Source organism: Seriola dumerili, unplaced genomic scaffold, assembly GCF_002260705.1.
Source record: "Seriola dumerili isolate Sdu_G_001 unplaced genomic scaffold, Sdu_1.0 BDQW01000226.1, whole genome shotgun sequence".
NCBI classification, from domain to species: Eukaryota; Metazoa; Chordata; class Actinopteri; order Carangiformes; family Carangidae; genus Seriola; species Seriola dumerili.
The window spans coordinates 6,620,328-6,643,367 of NW_019174481.1; the positions used below are offsets into that span (position 1 = coordinate 6,620,328).

The following is a 23,040-nucleotide window of genomic DNA, read 5'->3' on the forward strand; positions in this document are numbered from 1 at the left end:
ACTCCCTCTCTCCTCTGGGTTGTGCTGATTGCTCCCTGCAACATCAGGGGGCGTCAGGACGGCCAATAAGAGCATCAGGGGGAGGATACTTGCTGATGTCAAAGGACAATGGTGGTTACCATAGCAATATTTCTGCTTGTTCAGGTTGTCATGTTTTCTTATCATCACTGGTGATATTTGATATTTTTCTATTTCCTGTGACTGGATTCTTGTAATATAATTAGTAGAATAGATATTTGATGAATAGATATTTTTTAAATGAGATGGGGATTAAAAAGCAGCTTAAATTATGTATAGTAGATGTAGATGCAATCTAATGTTTGTTTTTAAGTTATTTTTGTTTTGGTTATTTTACATTTGAAAGCATAATCTATCAATACTTGTACTGTAGTAGCATAATTTTCTTATGCCCAACTCTTTTTGTGCTCAAAGCACTAAAGTGAACGGACTATTCAATTCTGTCTATATATACTTTACATTTTCACTGTTGTATTGTAAGTTGAGGAGTCAATGTCAACGTGCTTTAGATTCCAGCGCCCTCCATGCCTGGTCCAGTATGTTGTAGAATGTACAACAGTTGGTCCTAGAACAGAGACAGGAAACTTTGTGTGCTTCAGTTTGTATATTACAGTAAGAAGCTGTGTAGTCACTACGTCAAAGCCTTTTGAATCGGTTGAATCGTTCTATAGGTAAACCTGTTGGCTGGCATGTTGTAGATGACAGAGAAGGTGTGAAATGTTTCTGTTGTATTCTAAGATACGCTATGAGGGTGGGATGGGAAGGTAGTAAATTAGAACATGCATTATTAACAGTATAATTTCCAAAACCAGCCAAAGCCTGTAAAAGCGAGATATGGGTGTGGTTGCACTTGGGGACGTTTGGTTATTTGAAATGGGGTTGGTGGCAATAGCTGGGGAGTACCAGCGTCCTTACTTTGCCATGCACACTGCGAGCACCATGACACAGTGTAAATACTTGATGCCAACGACCAGCCCGTACAATCAACACCTGAGCTTTTAGAACATTTCTTAATTTTACTGCAGATTATAATAGCCATATGCACTTGCTTAAGAAATAACTTTCAAGATTATGCTTATATATATATATTTTTGAAAATGTTAGGAGTAGCGAGCTGTGCCATGTAAGTTTTAATTTGTTGGCTGGGAGGTAAAGCCTCAGGAGACTGGCTGTGTGTGACATACAGTCATCTATGATTGGTTGTCTCTGATAATATTCCCAATTCAATTGGCTGGCAACCAGTTCAGAGATCAAATCGTTCAAGGACCTATCACATGGCAACAGCTCTACCCAGTTAAAAGGACAGGGGTTGCACAAGGGCCTACAAATATTTGAGGCTTTGTTTAAGAAGAAAAAAAAAAACTGCACTACCGATCATCTTCCATCACATTTAATCAGGCTGGTTACATACGTCCTTCTCCCCCAGCTCTCTCCCTCTACCTCAGCCTCCTGCTTACATCATCTAAATTGGTTCTCTTTGCACATTAAAATGCAATGTCAACATTGCCAAAATAGTATGGGTTTGACAAATGAGCTAGCCCTCAGCGTGCAAGTGCAGTACCCCCTCTCTGGTGAGAATCAATGCTACAGAGGTCCCTCTGTGTTGTACCTTCATGTGTGTGTATGTGTGTGTGTGTGTGTGTGTGTGTGTGAGGGAGAGAGCTGTGCGTGTTTGTGTGCTTGTGTGTGTGTGTGTGTGCCAAGCTACACTGTATGCAAGTTGAATCTTTAAAAATGATTGTTTTGAGACATTCACTTTGCCCTATCCATGATGTTGGTGGGTGGAGGTTGGAAATGTAATAATGATGATGTACAATCTTTTTGTGTGTATAAACGTGCACTGTGAAAAGGTAGAGAGAGCACCGCACTGTCAGAGTCCTCTGTCCTATTGCACTGAGTGTTCTCTTGTTTTGCGTAATAAAAAAGAAAAGGAAAAAATGTTTGAGGAAAAAAGTACTGTATACTGATTGTCACTTGGGTTCTGTTGAGAGAAATAAATAAATATGAACTTGAAACCCGCTATGGAAAAACTGTATCCTGTTGAATTTATTCATTTTGTCCTACCTTGGGATTTTTGCATGTAGGTTGTAGTGTTTTCAACTGCAGTAGTCACTGAAGTCTGGGTGACTCTGAATGCCAAAACTTTTTAACAAACATTTTAATTGAGGTGCACAACTTAAATAAAGAAGGAAGGATATTTTTACTATTTCTCCTAAAGGATGAAGAACACCAATCTGAAAAAGTGGGTGAATACAAAAGCTTAGAGTACAGCAGCAAAATGATCAACTATTAAAACATTTTTTTCATTAGAAATAGCACCTCATTTAAATAGTTAGCAGTAGTTTATAAAAAAAAAAAAGTCGTTCAGATAAAAGTAACAGGGTATAAATTGTCATATCACATTTCTTTTCTCACTAAATATAATCTAAATATAGTCCTGAGTGGTGATCAGAATCAGGTTTTGATACTAAAAGTGACGAGAAGACCTTTATTTTTCTCTGAGGCAGACGTGGCACTGACTGGCCTTGCGTCGCTGTTGGTCGGCTGCTTTGATGGTGTCGGGCGTCGCGGCGTTAAACTGCTCTGTCTGACTCACAGTAGTCAGCCAAAAACTGTAGAGGTTGGCGAAGTAGTGACAGGAGCCTCGTGGGCCCTGGCACTCTATGAAGGGATGAGCTCTGAAATCCTTAAGGCAGCTTCCAGAAGAGGTCAGAGACTGGCCGCCCCCTTTATCACCTGCCCCTGTGTGCTGAAGAAGAAAGGAAGAAGCAGCAAGAAGACATTCAGAGGAGTTGATGGCATTTTTTTTTCGTCCACACAATCAAGCTTTTTAAACGCACTCACCAGGATGAAAGAGTAACCCGTCCACAGACTCCTCCAGCCAGGTGGGCATGCAGGAACCGTCTGATCCTGGCTGTGAAAAGCCACTGCAGGAGAAACCGTCTCACAAACAACGCAGCGGCTGATGTGCTGGCTGATGTGCTGGCCGAACAGGGGCATCATGGGTATGGGAGCAGTGGTGGAGAGCCAATAGGATTTGTCGTTGCGACTGGAGTAGTGACAGGCAGCTTTGTTGCAGTAGGAGAAAGGCATGGTGGAGAAAACGCGGAGGCAGGAGCCAGCCTGGCCTACAGGGAGAGCCGGTTGAAGAAGAGAGAGAAGGTTTAAGAGAAACAAGAAGAAGTTCTTTCTATGAAAAAAACTCAGGACATCAACAAAAACATCACTTTATGCAGACCCTTACCCAGGTCCTGTGTGTGAGCCTTCTCTTGACCCTCCAGGTATGCCAGACTGTAGCCCGCCCAAAGCTGACTGCTGCCTGCAGGGCACAGCGGCACCTTAACTGACTGGCTGTGAATAACCAAAAGGAAGCCTGATCTCAGTGCCCCCCTAGAGCCTGGCCCACCTGGATCACCCGGTGCACCTGGGATACCTTGAGGATAGAGGGGATGAACAAGTAGCAAGTGGGTGACATGGATGGAGGATAAGAGCTAACACAAGAGCAGTTTTTTTTTTGAGTTTCTTGTATGCAACACATGACTTTTATTTTTACCATCCTGCCACTGGATTAAACAGAACAAAGTCTGGGATTGTTCCATGATTGCGTCTGGTTGTTCACCTTGAAGTCCAGTAAATCCTCGCTGACCTCCTTCTCCTGGGTCTCCGACAGGACCATTAGGACCAGCAGGACCTGGTAGACCAGGGAAGCCCACAGACCCTATAGAACCCTTCTCTCCTGGAACCCACAGATACAAACAAACAAGAACAAATATATACACACAGACGCATACAGACAACCGAGGATGATTTAAAAAAAAAAAAAAACACAATACAAATCAATTCAGACACAGACCAGAAAGTGTACACATTGATAATATATTAGACTATCTTGCCTTTATGTCCTGGAGTTCCAGGAGGACCCAAATCGCCAGGGAATCCCTTAGATCCTGGGGAACCACGTGGTCCTAAAAGGCCAGAAGGAGCCTTCTCTCCACATAGACTGATGGAATCACCGGGAGCACCTTTGACACCTGGTAAAAACAGAATGTACTGATGACCAGATGTCCATCCCAACATTTTAGTAGTGTTGAATGGGTTAGAATAAGCTTATAATAAATGATTTACTTACAGTTAATTATAAATTTAATTATAAACTAATGGCAAAATAAATATCTAATATGAAGAATCTCAACCCATGTTTATCTTGCTCAAATAACATTTTCACCTGCCTTCCTCTTTCCATGTTTTCTGATACCTTCTATTGTCAAAAGCCCAGAAAGAAAGAGGAAAAGTAAAATCTTTTTAAAAAATTATCCGTGTATCACTTAGCCTCAGTGTCACTCACCTATTTCTCCAGCTGGGCCAGTTTGTCCCTTGAGACCCCAGGGCCCAGGTAGACCTTGCTGACCTTTGGGTCCTGGAGCACCCCTGGTACCACTGTGACCTTTCTCACCTGTCAACGTGTAGCAACATTTAGAGTGCATTCAAGTGGATGGTGAGTGATGGCAGCAGTCTTACACTGTTATCTACCTTTTGGACCGTCAAAGCCTCGTTCTCGTTCGTATTGAGGTCCAGGAGGTCCTGGGAAGCCCCTATCTCCCTTACGGCCAGGTAACCCAGGGAAGCCTTTTGGTCCTGGGTCTCCTATGGACAAAATGATGCTGCCTGGAGGGCCCCGTTTCCCAGGAGGACCTAATAATCCATTACAAAATCCCAGATGTGGACAGACAGATGAAAAGGACGTGCACAAAAATCCACACAATGTTCTTTCCTAAATGTGGCTACAAAAAAATGTAGACATAACATGAACATAAATAGTCACACACACACACCTGGGAGTCCTGGAGGTCCTTCATATCCTATATCTCCACAGGGTCCTGGTGAAGATGTGCAGTCTTTGCCAGGGTAACCAGGTTCCCCTGGTAAACCTGGAAGACCTGAGGGAAGAAATACAGAAGGTTAATTCCCTCTCTCACAGAATATATAGAGGAGTGGAGCTGTAGCCACTCTAAACAAATGAAGAGTGACAAACAGCAAAAAGGAAGTCATGAAATGATAATAAAAACATAATACAATCTGAGAAACCATGACCAAGACTACTGCTTTTTTATTTGACTTACACCGATGGTACTGTGAATATATAACAACTTAATTTGAGCCGAATTAAATAAACAAACAGTAGACAGAGATAAACAGTATTTTGTTTTTCTTCAAGTTTTCATCATTTCTACATTTAAAGCAATTTCTATGGTATGAGTGAATCCAGGATATGACTTGACATACTTAAATGTGTATTGTCTCCCATCTTTATAGACTGGTGAAGCAGATGCACTATTGATAATAATAAATATAATACCTTTGTCACCAGGAAGGCCCCTCGGGCCTTTGGGCCCAGGAAAAATGTCTCCTGGAGGCCCTGGGCGGCCCCTCAGGCCTTTGGGCCCAGGAAAACCATCTGGTCCCGGAGGGCCATGAATAGCTTTGCCTTGAAGTGATAAATGAGTACATTTAAGAACAGTATTACACTGTAGCATGTGTTCACATTTACTCATGCATGGAGTTAACATAATGAGACTATTTACACCTTTTAGGATCAAGTTAACAATAAATAATGAATAGGATTTTGTTGACATTAAACTTAAGCATTCCTATCTAAAGTAACTTTTGTGTCCTAAACAGACACTTACTTTCTTCTATATGAAGAAAAATCAACACCAATAGTACAAGCTCCAAAAAAGACATGCGGAAAAACTATTGCTAAATTTTTCTTATCCCTCTTACCACATCCTCCTTTCATCCCTTTTGGCCCTCTTAGCCCATATAATCCATCCAGACCTGGTGGTCCACGGGGCCCTGACATAAGATCACAATACAACACGAGAATCATCTTGTTTGGTGTCTTCAGTACTCAAATACATTTACCTTTGGCACAACACACAGATATTTTTTAATTGCAGTATATGTTTTTTCTTGTCTCAATGTGTCTTCAGAAATGTTACCGGAAAACAAAATAAGTACAGCCTTTGTTATCCATCCATTGTCCACATCTAACAGTTGTGTCTCTGACTTTCCTTATGGCAGGTGAGGTGAGGTGATTGCGTGTGTGTGCGCGTGTGCGTGCCCTGCCTATCCAATAATGTGAGAGACAATGGATATTGTTTTAGTACCTTGAGGTCCATATGGGCCAGGTGGACCACGTGGTCCCAGACCTCCATGATCACCTGGAATCCCTTGAAAACCTGGAAGGCCTCGTGGGCCATGAGGCCCGGGTAAGCCTGTAGAGACACACATGTAATTGCACAAAACAACATGCATACTTAAAGCACAAAATTCAAATTACTTGAGGGATGAAACAGAAGATTAAGAACTGAGTCATTGTTTTAATGGTTAAAGCAGTAAATAATTTGTAAGAATCAAAATGCTTAACTGTAGCTATTTATTACCATTGAATTACACTTATTTTATATCTAAATCCAAATGTAAGTGAGCTTTACACTATACAATTTGAGAACAAATTATCCAGGTTACTGGCACAATGTCATCACTTACTTTATTTATTTTTCTAATGATATACAACTGTGTGATATATCAGGACACAGTGCGAGCTCTTATTCTTCTCCTGAATCTCATCATGAGTCAGCATTCATAAGTTCAAAGATGAACCTTAGTGCTAAAGTACATTAGTTATCTGATTCAAATTTTACTGAAAATCACCTAGTCCTCCTTGTCTTCCTGGTTCCCCCGGAGGGCCTGGTTGTCCAGGCTTTCCTGGCCTTCCCCTGAGTCCTGGGTCACCTGGATCTCCTGGACTCCCTCTGGGTGCTGGAAGACATCATTTTGTGGATATAAATATATTTCCAGTTAAATATACACTTAATGTCGTCTAGGAGACCTCCTTCAAGACATTGTTTAATGATTTTCTAGTCCCTCTTCATAATTTGAAGTATTTTCAAAGTAGTTCTTCTGTTCAGTGTGGCATTTTCTTAACTCACCACTGAGTCCATTTTCCCCTGGAAATCCTTTGGGTCCAGGTGGACCAGGTTGTCCATAAGACTGTCCTGGCTCACCTGGAACAGATTTGGACAGGTTCAGTCCAACGGAATGAAACATGTATGAAATCCTGAGAGAGATCTCATTTCATTGTTTTCTATACCTGGAGTTTTATTTGCATTTATAATAACAATATATCATAATGTTTTTAATACACCAGACAAAATTGCCAATTGTTAATCCCATATTGCTGTAGGTTCACATCCTGTTGTATATTTCCCCCCTTGACTTGAATTTAGCTATACAGTATATACCAGTTTTATGAAACACATTATCCTGTTTTATAACTCACCCTTGGCACCTGGAAATCCTGGTAGCCCAGGTATCCCCCAAAGTCCTGCAGGCCCTGGATCTCCCTATTACAGATATCAACACATTCAAACTATTTAACATCACTTCTGAGTCTGACAAATAATGAATTATGTACATTAAAGCTACATTCAAGAGTAGAAAGACAGCATAGGCAATCAAGGACTATCCAACTAATTAATCCATGCTGGAGAAAAGATGATGTGTCAGGCAATAAACATTACAGACTTTCAGAAAGATCAGAAATGATATGCTGCTTGTCTCATGTTTAGCATGTAATTTTGTTATAGTGTGAGTGCATTATTTGTAGTTTTATTGAACATGATGCAAGTGGCAGCTAATTTTAGTGTCTCTGGGTAGAGACTGGACAGATACAAAAAACTGAGCACAGACACTTGTCACTGAAATATTAATACATTAAATTGTGTACCGGATCTCCACCATGCCCAGGATTTCCCCTTGGACCAGGGAAACCTTTGATTCCAGGGTGTCCAGGAGGACCTGGTATTCCTGACCTGCCTGGAGCACCAGTGCTGCCCTTACACCCTTCCGGACCAAGCTGTCCATCAGGCCCTGGGTCACCGGGTATTCCCCTTATGCCCTTTAAGCCTGTAAGGGACAAAAGAAATCAGAAATGTAGTACTTAGACTGGTTATCGCATTCTATATGTCAATCTAGTGAAGTCACACACTAGTGGGAATTCAAAAATCATCCTATCCAAAAAAGATATGTAAGTGAAGTGACAGCTCCATTGCCTGCAAGTCCTTGTTGGCCTTTTTGTCCCTTTCTTCCTGAAAGTCCCGCTGAGCCTTTTATCAAATTCACACCCCATGTTGGGCCTGGTAGTCCTGGGAGACCAGGTGAACCTGAACAGATCACAAAGTTGAGATGAAATGCATGCCAGGCTGCATCATAAAGTACACTGAAAATGTAATTCAATTACCTAAATAAAAGAGCACCTATGTTGTATGGTTCATCTTTTTTCCCTCCACAATCATCCTTAGTCTTAGCCACTATTTATAGATTCCTACCTTTATTACCAGGCAGTCCTGGGTCTCCTGTGTCACCTTGTTGACCATTAAAGCCTCTCTCTCCCTGTTTACCTCTGGGTCCTGGGGGTCCAGGACGACCTGATATACCTCTTGCTCCAGCCCTGCCAGGGTAGCCCGTTTCACCTAGATAAATTGAAAGGAAAATGTCATTTGAATCAGGACAGACTAGTTTACAGATATAAAGCACTGTAACATCACTGCTGGTGATGGGAAACATGGTGGTTCGATGATATGATCACTGTCAGGATCTGGAGGTACCGTGTTCAGAGGTACAGGTTCAGCTGACTGGGTTAATAAAAGCAAGCTAACGAGGGACTCACTGTGTGATTGTGAGAGGCAATGCAGTTTAAGGCAACAACAAAAGCACCTATATGTTTGGATTTTATGCTGAAAAGAGCTTACATGATTTTAAATGACCAAGTAAAAAGGGAAAGCATTTGTTCACCTTTTGGTCCTGGCCAACCATCAAGCCCAGGATCTCCTGGAGAGCCAGTGATGCCTTTTGGTCCAGGTGGGCCTGGTACACCGGGAAGGCCAGAGAAACCTTGAGGACCCTTCTGTCCATGACCAGGTAGACCTATATGTCCCTTTAAACCCTTCTGACCATGGTAGCCTATGCCACATTATAAAAGTTGATGAGAGAAATATGTTAATGGATGGTTATATAGCTACACAGCAAAATATGCATGATTGTAGTCTGTTACTATTCTTGGGGACACTTGAAGCGTCAGCATCACATCCATAATTTATCCTGCTGCTGCTGTATGCTCACCTGGTACCCCCATCAGTCCTGGGTTTCCTCGAAGTCCTGGAGGGCCTGGAACTCCATGTAGGTCACAAACAGTACAAGGTGGGCCTGGGAAACCAGTGGCACCAGGGTCACCATTGAATCCTGGCTCTCCTTTACGGCCTGGTTGTCCAGGTTGGCCTTGTATGCCTGTGATTCCAAAGCACCAGTGGTTAAAAAATTCCAATAAACAGTAAAGAATAGCACATCCCAGGTACTTACAGTATACTGTATCTACACAGTTTTTTCTGTAATACGGGACACATTAACTAAGGCCTAACCTGTCAGGTGGTTTGTTTGTCTTCACCTAATATAAACTAAATTTACCTGGAGACCCTGGGTTTCCAGGAAAGCCACGAGGTCCATTTGCACCCACTGCCCCAATGTGGCCAGGTGGGCCAATAGCACCTTGACTGGCAAAGAGGGCATTTCCTGGGGCACCCTTCCTGCCTGGTAGTCCTGGTAACCCAGGAGAGCCTGGAGGGCCATCCAGGCTATCCCCAACAGGACCATGGTCACCTGGATCCCCATTTAAACCTGGAGATCCTTTTACAAATAAGAGAGACCTATAAGCATACAAACAACCCTCCTAATTATATAATTAATCAATCATTAACTGGATGCTTGATGACCCACAAGCATAGTGTAATAAGAAGCAAAAAAAATAATTTTAATTTGACAACATTTTAGAGAACCATTACCTGGCGGTCCAGTGCTTACATAATCACCATCATCTCCTTTCATGCCTTTAACGCCTTGGTGTCCCGGACCTCCGGGAAAACCTTCTCTCCCTGGCTCACCTGGAATCCCTACACAGCACCAAATATAAATTAAGTTGAATGGCAATATGGGTCGACGGTGTTTCAAGGATCGTAAACCTTTTCTTTCATGGCATATGGTTTATTAGTTTAAATTGCTGGAAAAAAGTGCTACGATGCAACTTTTCTCTGAACTTAACAATGTAGCAATCGCCATGATTTGTTTATATATTTTTAAGATATCATAACATTACAACACCTGTAAGACTTACCTGGGAAGCCTCGCTCACCCTTAGGACCAGGTGACCCAATCTCAATTTCATGACAACATTCCTCAATTTCACCTGATGACAGAAATAACATGCTACAAGATGCTATTTGAGCCCATGACACCTGGCTTAATGTGGAAAGGGTATGTTAAAACCAACTGAGAATCTCCAAAATTAATCCAGACTCTGACCTGGAGGGCCTGGTCGTCCAGGAAATCCTGGGGGGCCAGTATGTCCCGGATTTCCTTTAGGTCCAGGTGGCCCTATGGGGCCTGGACTACCAAGACCTGGGGGGCCTATGGTCCCTGGAAAACCTTTGGGTCCAACAACCCCAGGGTCACCTTTGGGACCAGGTAATCCTGCATATTCAGCACCCTGCAAAATTGTGTAACAAAGGGCAACATTTTTACATGTAATTAAAAAATTTTAAGTTTTATCTCTTCCACAAATTATATTTACAGTATTTAAAGTGTACACACTCACTGGTGGTCCAGGATCTCCTGAATGGCCAGGGTGACCATCCAGTCCTGGCCTACCTGTTGCTCCAGGAGGGCCCTGTTGACCAGACAGTCCTTGGTCACCCTTGGCACCTATCAGCAGCAAGAAGAAACAGTAGATATTAGGCTATAAATGCTTTCTCATAGACATTTATTAAACAAAGGTTTTTATTTTTTAAATTGACCACAAGCACAAAGTGACAACTTACTTTCTATTTAAATCTACTATTGTACTGGAAAGACTGTGCAGAACACAGTGCACTGTGATTGGTTTACTGTATGGTTACATAAAAATGGAGTAAGGAGGTGGAGGCTGCAGTTGTAACGTAAGCACTACTTCTTATTATCTTACTCACAGATATTACTGTGTACTTAGTCCTTGCTACTACTTGGAAAGCACATCAACTGTGCATTATTTCTGCATGCTGCATGCAATCAGTCCTGATGCAGGAACAGCTGTGTTCAATGAAGCAAATGCTATTTTGATATAGACTGTCGCTGAAATGACAGTGGAAGTGTCAGCCCTCGTGTGTAGCCGTCCTCGTGTGAAGAACTGCCGTCCATCTCACCGCCTCTGCTTTCACTCCACTGCACTTCTCCTCCGCTCTACCTTCTCTTAACACATTTTCCTCATTACACATCAATGGTATCAATGGAGTCTCTTTGCTCTAGTCTGACCTCATACCTGGATAGCCTGTGTTCTCTATCAAACCTGCTAGTTCTAACATGCCTCACCCATGGTTGACTGACATCATCTGAAAGCTGCATACCTATCTCAGTGTTGCAGAAAGAAAATAGAACAAGAAGAGAAGCCTGGGTGTCATGTTTGATGACCAGCTCTCCTTCACTGCCCATGTTGCATCCGTCTCCCAGTCAATGCCCTACTTGTGGGCCTCCCTTCAGACACAGTGGAACCCTTACAGATGGTCCAGCAAACGGCAGCCTATCTGGTCTTCGATCACCCATAAGGGCACATGTCACTCTGCTGCTCATCGACCTACGTATACTGGCTACCCATGGCCATCCAAATCAAACTGAAGTCACTCATGCTTGCCTTCAGAATGAGGTCTGGGTCTGCACCCATCTATTTGAACTCAATCATACAGGCTTATGCTTGTTCTTGGCAACTGCGTTCCTCCAAAGAATGTTGTCTGGCATTGCCATCCCTGCACACAAGGCAAACGCAGTCCAGACTGTTCTCGTCTGTGGTTCCCCAGGGGTGGAATAAGCTACCGAACGCTATCGGAGCAGGCGCATCCATCTCTATCTACAAGTATCTCTTGACAAGACAAGACTCATCTCTTCCGAGAGCACCTTCTCTCCTTACACCTATAACACCCCAACATGCCTAACTAGCACTTACTATGCAATTTCAGTGCATTTATTAACTTGATCTCCTTGCACTTACTGAATAGATGTAGTACTTAGTACTAACACCGAGGTCTCTACTGAATTGAAGCTTCAGTGTTGCTCCTCACTTGTAAGTTGCTTTGGATAAAAGTGTCTGTCAAATGAGTAACTGTAATGTAATCTAAATGTAATGGGGTAACATCTTGTGATTTATCCCATCCTCCCTAGAGCTTGTATTTAAAACGCCCATGACACAAAACTGCTTGTATAATAACACTGTGTATATTAGAGTTTTGGCGCTGACAAGTGCTCACCTTTACCACCTAACACTAAAGAGTCACCTTTCTGACCCTTCTGTCCATTTACACCAGCAAGTCCTGGAAAGCCCTAGAAGAAAACACAAAGTCACACAGAAAAGAACAGATTTTAAAACACATTTTGAGAAATGGCAATTAATTATCTAGTTTGAGTCCCGCTATCCTTAGGCCTACTTGTGGTCCTCTTGGTCCATCATCTCCTTGAAGTCCAGGGTCCCCCCTGAGTCCTTGAGCTCCAGGTAACCCTGGAGGTCCTGGAAAACCAAGTGGACCAGGGGGCCCTATTCTTCCCCCACCAGATGTACATTCACATCCACCTTCACAACCTGTAGGAGACAGGGATGGCAAAAATGTATGACTATGATGCATCGCTTTCAAATACTGTAAAGTGTACATCACAAATCTGTTTAAGTTGAGTTCTAGAATTCCCACAGGATGATTTCAGATTCTACCACAGGTCAGTAGGCGATGAGAAGAACATAATCTCTGCTTGTGGGATCAGCTGATACACACAAACAGTCACAGATCACCTTTAATTCCTCTGAGCCCTTTGTGTCCAGGAGGTCCTTGGGATCCTGGGTCACCATCTTCGCCAGGGTAACCAGGCTCACAGTAATAATCTGCAGGAGCCAGCCACAAATATTGTCATAAACTAAAATGATTCTGCAAGTAATTTGAATGCATAATTGAGTATGAGCTAACTTCTTTAAAATCCAAAACTCACCTCCACATCCTAATCAGATCCCGTAAAGTTTGCCATACAATTAACACACAAGTACAAACACACACACACACACACACACATAAAGCACAAGGTAAGTCCAAACAGAAATGAAGACGCACAAAAACATTTGACAAGTGAACATCTGTTCAAATAATGAAATTATATTCGTGACATTAACTAACATATAAGAAACTCTGATGTGCTGTGTTCTCAGTGAGAACAGATATACCTGGAGGACCAGGGCGGCCTGTGACACCTTTAGGTCCGGGGAGCCCTTTAATTCCCTTTGGTCCTGGGAATGGATTGATTTCTTCATACCTCCCTGGTTCGCCCTTGTAGCCCTTTGGACCTCGGGGCCCTGTTGGACCAGGCAGACCTGGCACAACTAGAAAGGAGTGAGAGATGATGTGAACCCTCAGATAAGGTAGGATTGGCATTTTGTATTTTCCATGATTCAAGTAGAATCTGCTTGAATCCTGAGTCCTGAGTTGTGTCAGTGACTTTGTGGTAATAATGAATAGCTGATCAGAACTATGATTATGAGCATTAGCAGAGAAATAGATCAAATCCTGACCAAACTGAATAATATACCCAGTGATGTATAGTACTTGAAGAAACGAGCAACCTGAAAGACAGAGAACAGAGACAAAGGCTGAACTCTGGTACCTGGTATTGTTAACCCTGATGGGCCAGGAGGTCCATGCATGCCCATCTCCCCGGGGTCTCCTGGGAGTCCAGACGCTCCTGGATACCCATATTCACCTTTATCACCTGAAACATACAGATACAGAATTGTGAAAAAGTCTGAGATGCTTTATTATTCGAGTGTAATGATGGTCATTTACTAACTGAACAGGAGGGGCTGAGCATTTACAAGCAAAGTGCTGTAGCAGACCATTTCATTTAAGTGATTCTATAAAAAGCACTGTATTTAGCAATGTTTTGATGAAAATATGACTGTTGTGAACATACGGATAGATAAAAATTGGACAGGAGGGGTTTGAGACGTTTCCATAGTTCATATGTTTAATACATTTTGATGCTTTTTTGAATCTGCGGTAACTGATAGGATTCAAGTTGACCACAGTCAGTGAGACATTGTCACTCAAAACACAGATTCTGGGTGGAATATACTTTAATCACCCCACTGGACTGTAGAGCTATTTCCAGTGGAGAGAACTTTGTTTTTATCAGTATACTAATGTTGCAGTTTATAAGCAAAAACAGCAAGAACAAGGTTTTAAACATATGGACTTTAATTCATTTTTATATTACAAATAAATAAACTAGAATGGGACACTGCTACCAGCGGCCACACTTAGTTCAACTAGTGTGGATAGTGTAGTTTCTGCAGTGGTCTCACCTCTGGCATCACTTCCATTATGAAAGTATGTGGGACCAGGGAGACCTGGATCTCCTTGGTAGCCCTGTTGAATGCAAGGACAGAACCAGAAACCATATTCTTAAACAGCAAATGTGATGTACGTAATATTTCTAAAGATGAAGAGTGATCAGGAATCACTGGTGTGGGCCAATAAATGTGACTGTCCCATTGAACAACCACAAGAGGGCAGTAGAGAAATAAAGATTGTATAGCAAAGATGCCAACAAGCATCTATCCTGCTGGAGAATATAGATCCATGTCTATCCCCCATGTTTCCACTGAAACTTTGCTTCTGTTAGCACCTGACACACGTTTCGTTCAAATTATTAAGCAGATTGCTTAGATGTCTGTGCAAAGCTCACCTTTGGACCGATTCTTCCAATGAGGCCTGGTAGTCCCCTCTCTCCATGCAGACCCTGAAAATGTATCACTGTATTCAACCTGAACTAGTGGTATAGTACAGTAACACAAGGGAAGGCTTAATCATATGACAGGTATACCTGAGGTCCTGTTGCTCCAGCTCTACCACGAGTTCCTAAAAGACCCTGGAGCACAAACAGTGCCGTTAAAAATACTGTTTGTGTATGCACGTGTTTGTCTAAAATCATGTGGCAGTCAGATTTCAATCACCTACCCGATTTCCAGGAAATCCAAGGATTCCTTGCTCCCCTTTAATTTCTTCTATGTTGTAGTCTCCTACATCACTCTGATAAGACAAAAAATAAAATCAAATGCCTTTCTCTATCTCAGACATTCCTGTATGCTAACATATATTAGCATCTATAAAAAAATACTTTATATAGCACCTTTCAAAAACAGGTTACAAAGCACTTTACAATAAAAACTGAAACTGCAAGTAAATATATCCAAAACATAAAATATAACATTATAAAATAATCTAATGGTTAAGAAAAATACCTACAGTTAAGAATAAGTGATACAATAACAGTCAGTCTTAAAAAGAGACTTATAATAAAACTCACCCTTTTGCCCTTTGGTCCACATGGTCCAGGAAGACCCCTGTCTCCCTGAGAAGAAGAAAGGAGAAAATAATGCAAAAATACAGTATGGAGAAGGTAGAGTTAACATTTAAATTATAAACAAAGTAAGTTGGATTTGTCTATGTACAAAATCAGCAGTCTTTCATAAATACAAATGAGGGCTTTGCCTTCACCTTGTAACCTTTGGGTGGAAGAAAATCTGGAGGAAATTCTATGACTTCTTCTACTCCTGGGGGGCCAGGTGGGCCTTGCTCACCCTGGAATATAGAATTAAAGAGGTGAAGACACACACACACAGCGCAAAACCTCGGTCCATAGCTGTCAAAGACCAAAATGGTTTCATACATCGTCACCGTTATCCCCTGCCAGTGATCCTCCAGGGTTTCCCTACACAACAACCAGTTGTAGTAAGTTTAGTTTAGTAAGGTTTTGTGGATGACATATGTTTGTATGCATACAATGATATATTTGTTACAGCATGCACTGCCAAAGATTAGGAAATAGGTGACTCACTGGTAGTCCTCTGACACCTTTAGGTCCTGCCAAGCCCTAAATGGAATCACACATGTACACACACCTTTTTACATATAAAACACTGTATCTCTTCTTGTGATGCAAATCATGACTATTAGTGGTTAATGCATACTGTGCATGTGCAGTAATGTGCAATAACATACAGTAATACACAATCTTGTAGTTAAGTCATAACCTACATAATTAAAAAAGTGTGAATTTTTTTTTACCTCAGGTCCATTAAGACCAGGAGGGCCAATGTAGCCTTGATGTCCAATGTCTCCTTTCCTTCCCTGAGTATAAAAAAATTTCACACAATTATATGTTAAAAAAAGAGTAAACATTAATACCATTCGACTTAACCATGCAGGGAGTAGAAGATTTAAAATATTTAATCCATGCTTTATATAGTAGAATAATAATAAAGAGAACTAGTGCGCTAATGCACATACAGGTAAACCATGTTTTCCATCTCTCCCACGCTCCCCCTGTAAGATGAAAGGAACAGAAGATGAGACATGAAGATGAGAACTTTTACACACATGGTTAATTTTAAATAATTATGGAACTGCATAAATAGCAAGCGGTTTTGAGCTGGTGAAAGGCCAACCCATATTATTCTGAGCTTTTCTTGTGTAGGAGAACCTACAGGAAGTCCCGGAAAGGCGTCTTGCAAAGGCTCTCCTTTAGTTCCTTTAGGTCCAAGTAATCCCTGAAAAGAAGAGACAGTGATATTCTGATATTAGAGACATTATAAATGGATATAAAGTTTCCAACAGAAAGTTGGTATTGGACAATATAAAAATTGTTGTCAATGTTTGGTTGTCAACATCCAGTGGTCATATTTGTAGTATATATTTGATTATTTAATTAAATTAGATTATTTAATTATTAATAATTCATTATCATCCTAACAGAAATCCAGATTAATCAGATTAGGCTTTGTTTGTCTTTAAATTGTATGCTGCAGAACTGTCCGACAAAATGAACAAAACCTTTATTATCTAGCCTTTTACTTGCTTTACTTTACTGCATAACTTGGTTAGAACCTGTAAACCTAGTCAAAAGGCCAGAGGAAGACATCTGAATGTCTCACTCCTGACTGAATAATGGCTGACAGAAACATCAGAATGGGACTTCTACTCACCTGCGGCCCACGGAGACCACTGAAACCAGGAACACCAGGGATCCCTGGTTGACCCCTTGTCCCATTACAGCCATCCAATCCTGGCAAACCAGGCTCGCCGCCTGCTCCAGGGTAACCCTGATCAAAATCGTGCAGTTATGGAGGTGAAGTATAATTGCACAGTATTAGAGTCAGGGAATTCACAATTACGAATCTAGTTGAGAACGATAAAAATAAATGCTTTACATATTTTTTATTTCATAATTATACAGTGGTTATGCTGAACTGCTCAAGCTTTTATTAAACACAAACACTTGAGTGGTGAAGAGGCAGCTGCATTAGGGCGGGAAGAGAAACCAGGCCCACATCTACAGTATACCTTGGTGTGTCCACTAGAGGGCATACCAGACACATGCTCCATATCACTGCATCATCTCATGTGGAACCTTCCGTATTATATCTTGAATGCATGATCTGGGCAGTTACAAAACTGGGAACTATACATTACATTATTTACAAATGGAATACTGTCTGATATTGTTATCCCAGGTATATTCTCAATTCATTTGCAGAGATTGTGGGAAAATAAGTGACAAGAACAGTATTGTTAACTCCATGGTGAGCTGTAAAGGGTTTGGGAAATTGGTGTGACTCCCTCAGAGGGTTATCCACCTCAAAGGGATTATTGTTGTCAGTGTGAACAGTGTGTGTAACTTTTTCTGATTTGTAAAGGAGAATTTACTAATTTAAGGAGTTTACTCACTGATGAGCCAATATTACCAGGAAAACCAAGAACACCAGTGTTGCCCTGAGAGGTTAAAAAGATACAGACATCATTCACTCATTACTAGGGTGGATAACATTATTCAATTTCAACAAAAAATATATATATTTTTTTTTAAATCAGACTTATTAATTACTAATTACTAGTTGCATTTTCATGCATATTCACAACACAACAAACACAACATGCATATGAATATTGCACTAACACGTTCTCCTATGGGCCCCTCTGGGCCATGCGATCCCTCTGCTCCCCTCCTGCCCTTGTCTCCAGGTGGCCCCTCATGTCCCCTTCGTCCCATTGGTCCCGTGGGGCCTTGCTGCCCTCGCTTTCCTGGAGCTCCCTGGAAAGAGAAAACTCACGTATATAAAAGCTTAACTTAGACTGTTGTTGTCAGTGATCCTGTTAGGAGTTGGCTGCTGGTGTATCAGGTAATTTTTTGACTTTAGTCTCTGCTCCTGGATAGTTGAATAACATCACAATAATGTTGCACACACAAATGCATTTTACTACAGTAATTAATTACAAAACGTTAGTAAATACAAATCTATCAAATCATGGAATCTAAGCCTCTCTCATTCTTCCAAATTTTATTCCTTTTTTCCTGTAGCTAGTCCTGCTAGGCATGAAGACAGGGAAAATATAAGATCATTTTATTAGAATTAAAGGACAACAAAAACATTCCCCACAGATTAATGTCACACATATTGCCAATATATAACAAAATGAGTATAAAGAGTTCATACCCGTGCACCTTTGACAGGAAGACACTGACATACAGAGCAGTCTCTTCCCTGGCATGGACCCTCAATCCGCCCCTGCAACGGCAACCAGAGACAAATCATAGGCCTTAAATGCAGAAAGTCTGACCATTACTGCATAAGAGAAAGAGAAGCAGACAGGCTGGGGCTGTGTGAGTGTCTGTGTGTCTGAGCAGAGCAGATGACAGTAAGCAGTCAAAGGAGGGGCAGGCGCATCGGATAAGGTCGTATAGTTTTGGACATTTCTGTCGTTCCTGAATATTTAACAGTTTTGAGAATCAGCCTCGACAATGAACGCATTCCCCTGTTGAGACTGGGAAGTCCTGATTAGAAAGTTTTAAACAAATCAGTGTTCTCACATAGACTTGGGTAAATAATGAACGCCCTGACCTTGATGAGAAAGAAAGCTCAGGGAGCCTCATCATTATCATACTGCACTGACATCCTGCTGAAAAAGCAGTCGGTGTGTCAACACCTCCAGATGCAAAGTATTCCCACGGATATTTGTGTGTGTGTGTGTGTCTGTGTGTCCTAGGAAGTTTTACAGTGTGGGGATCTCAGTGTCACAAACATTTAGTAATGTTCTTCAAAGCTTACTAAATATTTGGAAAAGTCTACGTAGGTGAAATCAAATTTAGTCACAAATCTGTTGATAGAGCTGTCCCACTTTCTCTTTTGGCCCAAACATTCAGGGGTATCTCCATCAGTCAGAAAAAAAAAAAAACATGCACACTTGGCTATGTTTTGGACAGGCCATTAAGATTCAGTGCATTAGCCAAATTGGGAACACAAAGTGCTAAGTAAGACATAGTTGCTACATAAACTGTAGCAACATCATTCAACATCAGTTTTGACTACTTTTTCTAAATGTAAGGCCTCCTCTAAAGGTGAAAAGTGTTAATAAATTTAAAAAAATGAATTGGCTGTGAATGTTGCCTTGTAATTATTTGCATGAAAACATTATTTTCTGAAATTTGGAAGAAAAGAAAAGAATTAAGTTAACTTAAAACTATTTTCAGTCAGTCAAGTATTGGCGCGTGCCAAGCGAAAAATACGCTTAACTACTAAAAACAATTTATCATAGTGTAGTGGTAAACTACTAGCTACGATGTTAAGGTTATTTATGTTTATGTCCATTCCTTCAGTTTAACTCTTCTGTTTATTAATAAAGCACAAAGATGTGTTTTCTCCATCACACATACTGATGGTATCCATATAGTATAGCCCAACTGACTGGTTGATTTACCTTATCAGCTGACACAAATATGTGCAATAAACCAACTACGCCAGTATCTCAGCCCAGCAAATATGCCTGTCTAGCACTAGTGTACAATATTTATTCACCATTAAAACCCCAAGCAAGTCCTGTGACCCGGTGAAAAATTCTGTTAACACGCAGGGAGCAATATTTACAGTTTTCAGGTGAGTCAAGTACTTCAAATTTGGGCTTTAGGAGAATTTAAGGACAGGATGTATACACAAGCTGGAGTATGCTGATATATAGAAAGCTATGTGCACTCAGTGACCCTAAAAAGTGCATTGAGAGCATCAGGTTTAGGACTATCCTGGCTTCACATTGATGGATTACTGTTTGTAACAGACCTAAACTACATTCCTGGCTACTGCAGCAGCAGCAGTGTTTGCAAAAATTAAGATGTAATTATTCATTCATTCATTCAACCTTGATTTAAATATCAAAGAATCATTGAGGGCATGACCTCGTTTACAATGATGTCAAGAGCACACTTATTAAACTTGTAAATTGAACTTTACATGGTGCATTTAACACAAGATTCCAATATCAAGTTGAAACCATAGTTCAGCTTGTGTCAAAAAAGCCTTGACTCAACTCTGTGCTAAGTTTTGAGACTGTAGTTAGTGATGATGTTTTATTGAACTGCATTATATTCTAATGTTTTGTCCACCCTAATCCTACATTTACATAAATCATACATATAGTTGAACAGTGTTGACAGAAACTGAACGTGATACGCTTCACATTGCACTGATGTATTGTGTTGCATTAGCTTGTGCAGTGTACATAGTGTAACTCGGGGTATATTGTAAAATGGTCATAATCTCTTGTCAGAAACATATTTTAATTTGGATAATCTGCAGTTTATCTAAAACAAACTCTAGAACAAAGAAAGCGTATATTGTTGTTTTTGGCATAGAGTTTTGATTACAATAAATTTCTACAATAAATCTTATGTCTGGGTTTGGGAGGAAGGCACATGCGTAATGTTAATTCTTAGCATATAGAACAATATGCTCAAATACAGTGTTGGGAACTAGTTACATGTAACAGGATTACTTAATTCCATTATAAAATAAATGTAAGTGTAATCTGTTACAGTTACTGAGAAAAAATGTAATTAAATCACAGTTACTAATCAAAATGTTGGTGATTACAAAGGGGTTACATATATTCTATTTGCTAAAAAACTTATGTGTAGAGTATATCATTTGTTCTGCTGCTTTGCATCTTTTGGCCATACAGCAGCAGTAAGGCCTTCTTTTGGCATATTTGTGGACAACATGGGTCAGATAGGTGATAGGTGTCAGATCTTATAACACTCCACTAACTTAATTCAACATTGTGTTCTCATTAAAAATTAATTTGGACAGGTCATTGCATTGTCAAAATTTCTGGGCACCAACAGACTAAATTAATACTACTGAAAAGTGACTAAAACGCAATAAACAGTTTTTTCTAAAAGGGGTGATTTGTAATCCGGAACATATTACATTTCAAAAGAAACCTTCCCAACACCGTTTTATTGGTATCATATATTTACAACTAAATCGTATTGAAATGATTAATTACAAGGTTTTTACTTGGTGCGTGTATGTAGAAGCTCTAGAAGGAAAGACTTACTGCATTGAGCTGCTGCACAAAGATTACCAGTACAAGGATCCATCTGCAAATGTAACAATAGTAACAGATTAACTGTAGTTCCATTCAGCCCCCGCTACTGAATACCTTTACATAATCACAAATGACTGCCATATAAACTATGTGACAAAGAGAAACCCTATTTGTGTGCAATGCAACCTAAAATCCTTGCAAGTTACCTAATAACTCCGTTTTACTGTCAACATGCGACAAAGCCTAAGAATATATGGCAAGAAAAGCAAAAATGCACTTCCTCGTGGCAAATTAACTGCTACACGTTAGCTTATGGTTTGTTGCTCTTGTGTGCAAGAGGACTAATGTACCATCCGCAGAGCAGGAAAACAGCAAAAATTCTGTCTTCTTGAATTGTCATCACGCTGCAGGTAACACCATAGTATATACTGGTATGCAAATATGCAGATGTGTTATATACCTCAGTAAACAACCTTGAAGTGTGTTAGTTTTCTGGTAAATAGATTAACTAAGTAGGGGATGTGAATTCCTTCAACCTTTATGAGACATATAACTTACAAATGTTTACAAAAGAGTAAAATATTTAAAGTGTTACAGGGCTCAGTGACATGTATGTACTGCAGCTAAGTAAAGCACATATTTTAAGTATTACATTAGTTGTGACAACAGCACTCATGTCATTCTATATCAAAACTTTAATTTTCTTTTAAAATTTTACCAAATCATGATTTGTAAACAACAAAATTTAATTTTGAATGTTGAAAAGATGCATCGGTCTGCATTTTCTTACATGGGAACATATTAGGATATCACACAATACATCATCAGATATTGGTGCTACTACAGATACCAGAATGATAATGTGCATTTCTTACCTCTGTTATTGTTAATCATTGATTATTATTATTGATTATTAACAACATTGTTGGAGTGGGACTCACCTGAGAGGGGACATAGTCACAACAGTACATAAGGATCTCATCTTTCATCACGTAAGCCTGCTGAACAGGTGAGCGTTGGCCTCAGTGCTGCCCCCTGTGGTGGATGAAAGGAAGCATGACACACCAAAGATACCTGTTAGCCATGGGCCATTCATAACAATACATAAAGAATAACTTCCTTTAAGATAAAATGTAGTACATACAATTACATTTAAAACGATGAAATTATTCTACCGATTAAGAAATTATTGGTGCATTAAATTTTCACACCATGTATTCTACAGGTAACAGTCCATCATGCACATAATGCAAAAATGTTCATAACTCACCCAAATTCAACAGCTGAAATTAATCTTCATGAGGGCTTTGGTGCGCTCCACACAGGATAATCTCCTGCCTCTGTATCAGTAAACCAAACTGAGTAACTGCTACTGTTTATTAGTGCCGGGACCGAGATGAGCAGCAGGCTGATTGGGGTTGGACGCATCATCAGTTCAGACCGCCTCTTTGCTCAGGATCAGGTTAAACAA

At 40.6% G+C, this 23,040-nt stretch overlaps 1 protein-coding gene across 1 annotated transcript; it reads right to left on the minus strand.

Annotated features, from left to right (window-relative positions):
• Positions 1-2,038: 2,038 nt before the first annotated feature.
• Positions 2,039-22,972, minus strand: LOC111229098 (collagen alpha-4(IV) chain-like). The gene is made up of 48 exons (XM_022755272.1): positions 22,840-22,972; positions 22,511-22,604; positions 21,579-21,621; positions 18,686-18,757; positions 18,148-18,282; positions 17,919-17,963; positions 17,177-17,293; positions 16,679-16,741; positions 16,482-16,517; positions 16,260-16,322; positions 16,030-16,065; positions 15,862-15,903; positions 15,690-15,773; positions 15,499-15,543; positions 15,150-15,221; positions 15,016-15,060; positions 14,878-14,931; positions 14,495-14,558; positions 13,798-13,902; positions 13,361-13,516; positions 13,132-13,140; positions 12,938-13,027; positions 12,582-12,733; positions 12,405-12,477; positions 10,727-10,833; positions 10,435-10,618; positions 10,247-10,318; positions 9,918-10,025; positions 9,544-9,762; positions 9,202-9,366; positions 8,875-9,042; positions 8,409-8,552; positions 8,133-8,243; positions 7,808-7,986; positions 7,361-7,424; positions 7,011-7,085; positions 6,733-6,840; positions 6,186-6,293; positions 5,800-5,871; positions 5,375-5,503; positions 4,851-4,955; positions 4,549-4,710; positions 4,364-4,471; positions 3,912-4,049; positions 3,638-3,754; positions 3,263-3,451; positions 2,863-3,146; positions 2,039-2,767 (listed from the first exon to the last, which is right to left on the minus strand). Exons 2-48 carry the CDS (start codon positions 22,549-22,551, stop codon positions 2,507-2,509), a joined length of 5,019 nt encoding a protein of 1,672 aa, XP_022610993.1. The 5' UTR covers positions 22,552-22,604; positions 22,840-22,972; the 3' UTR covers positions 2,039-2,506.
• Between the last annotated feature and the right edge of the window lie 68 nt (positions 22,973-23,040).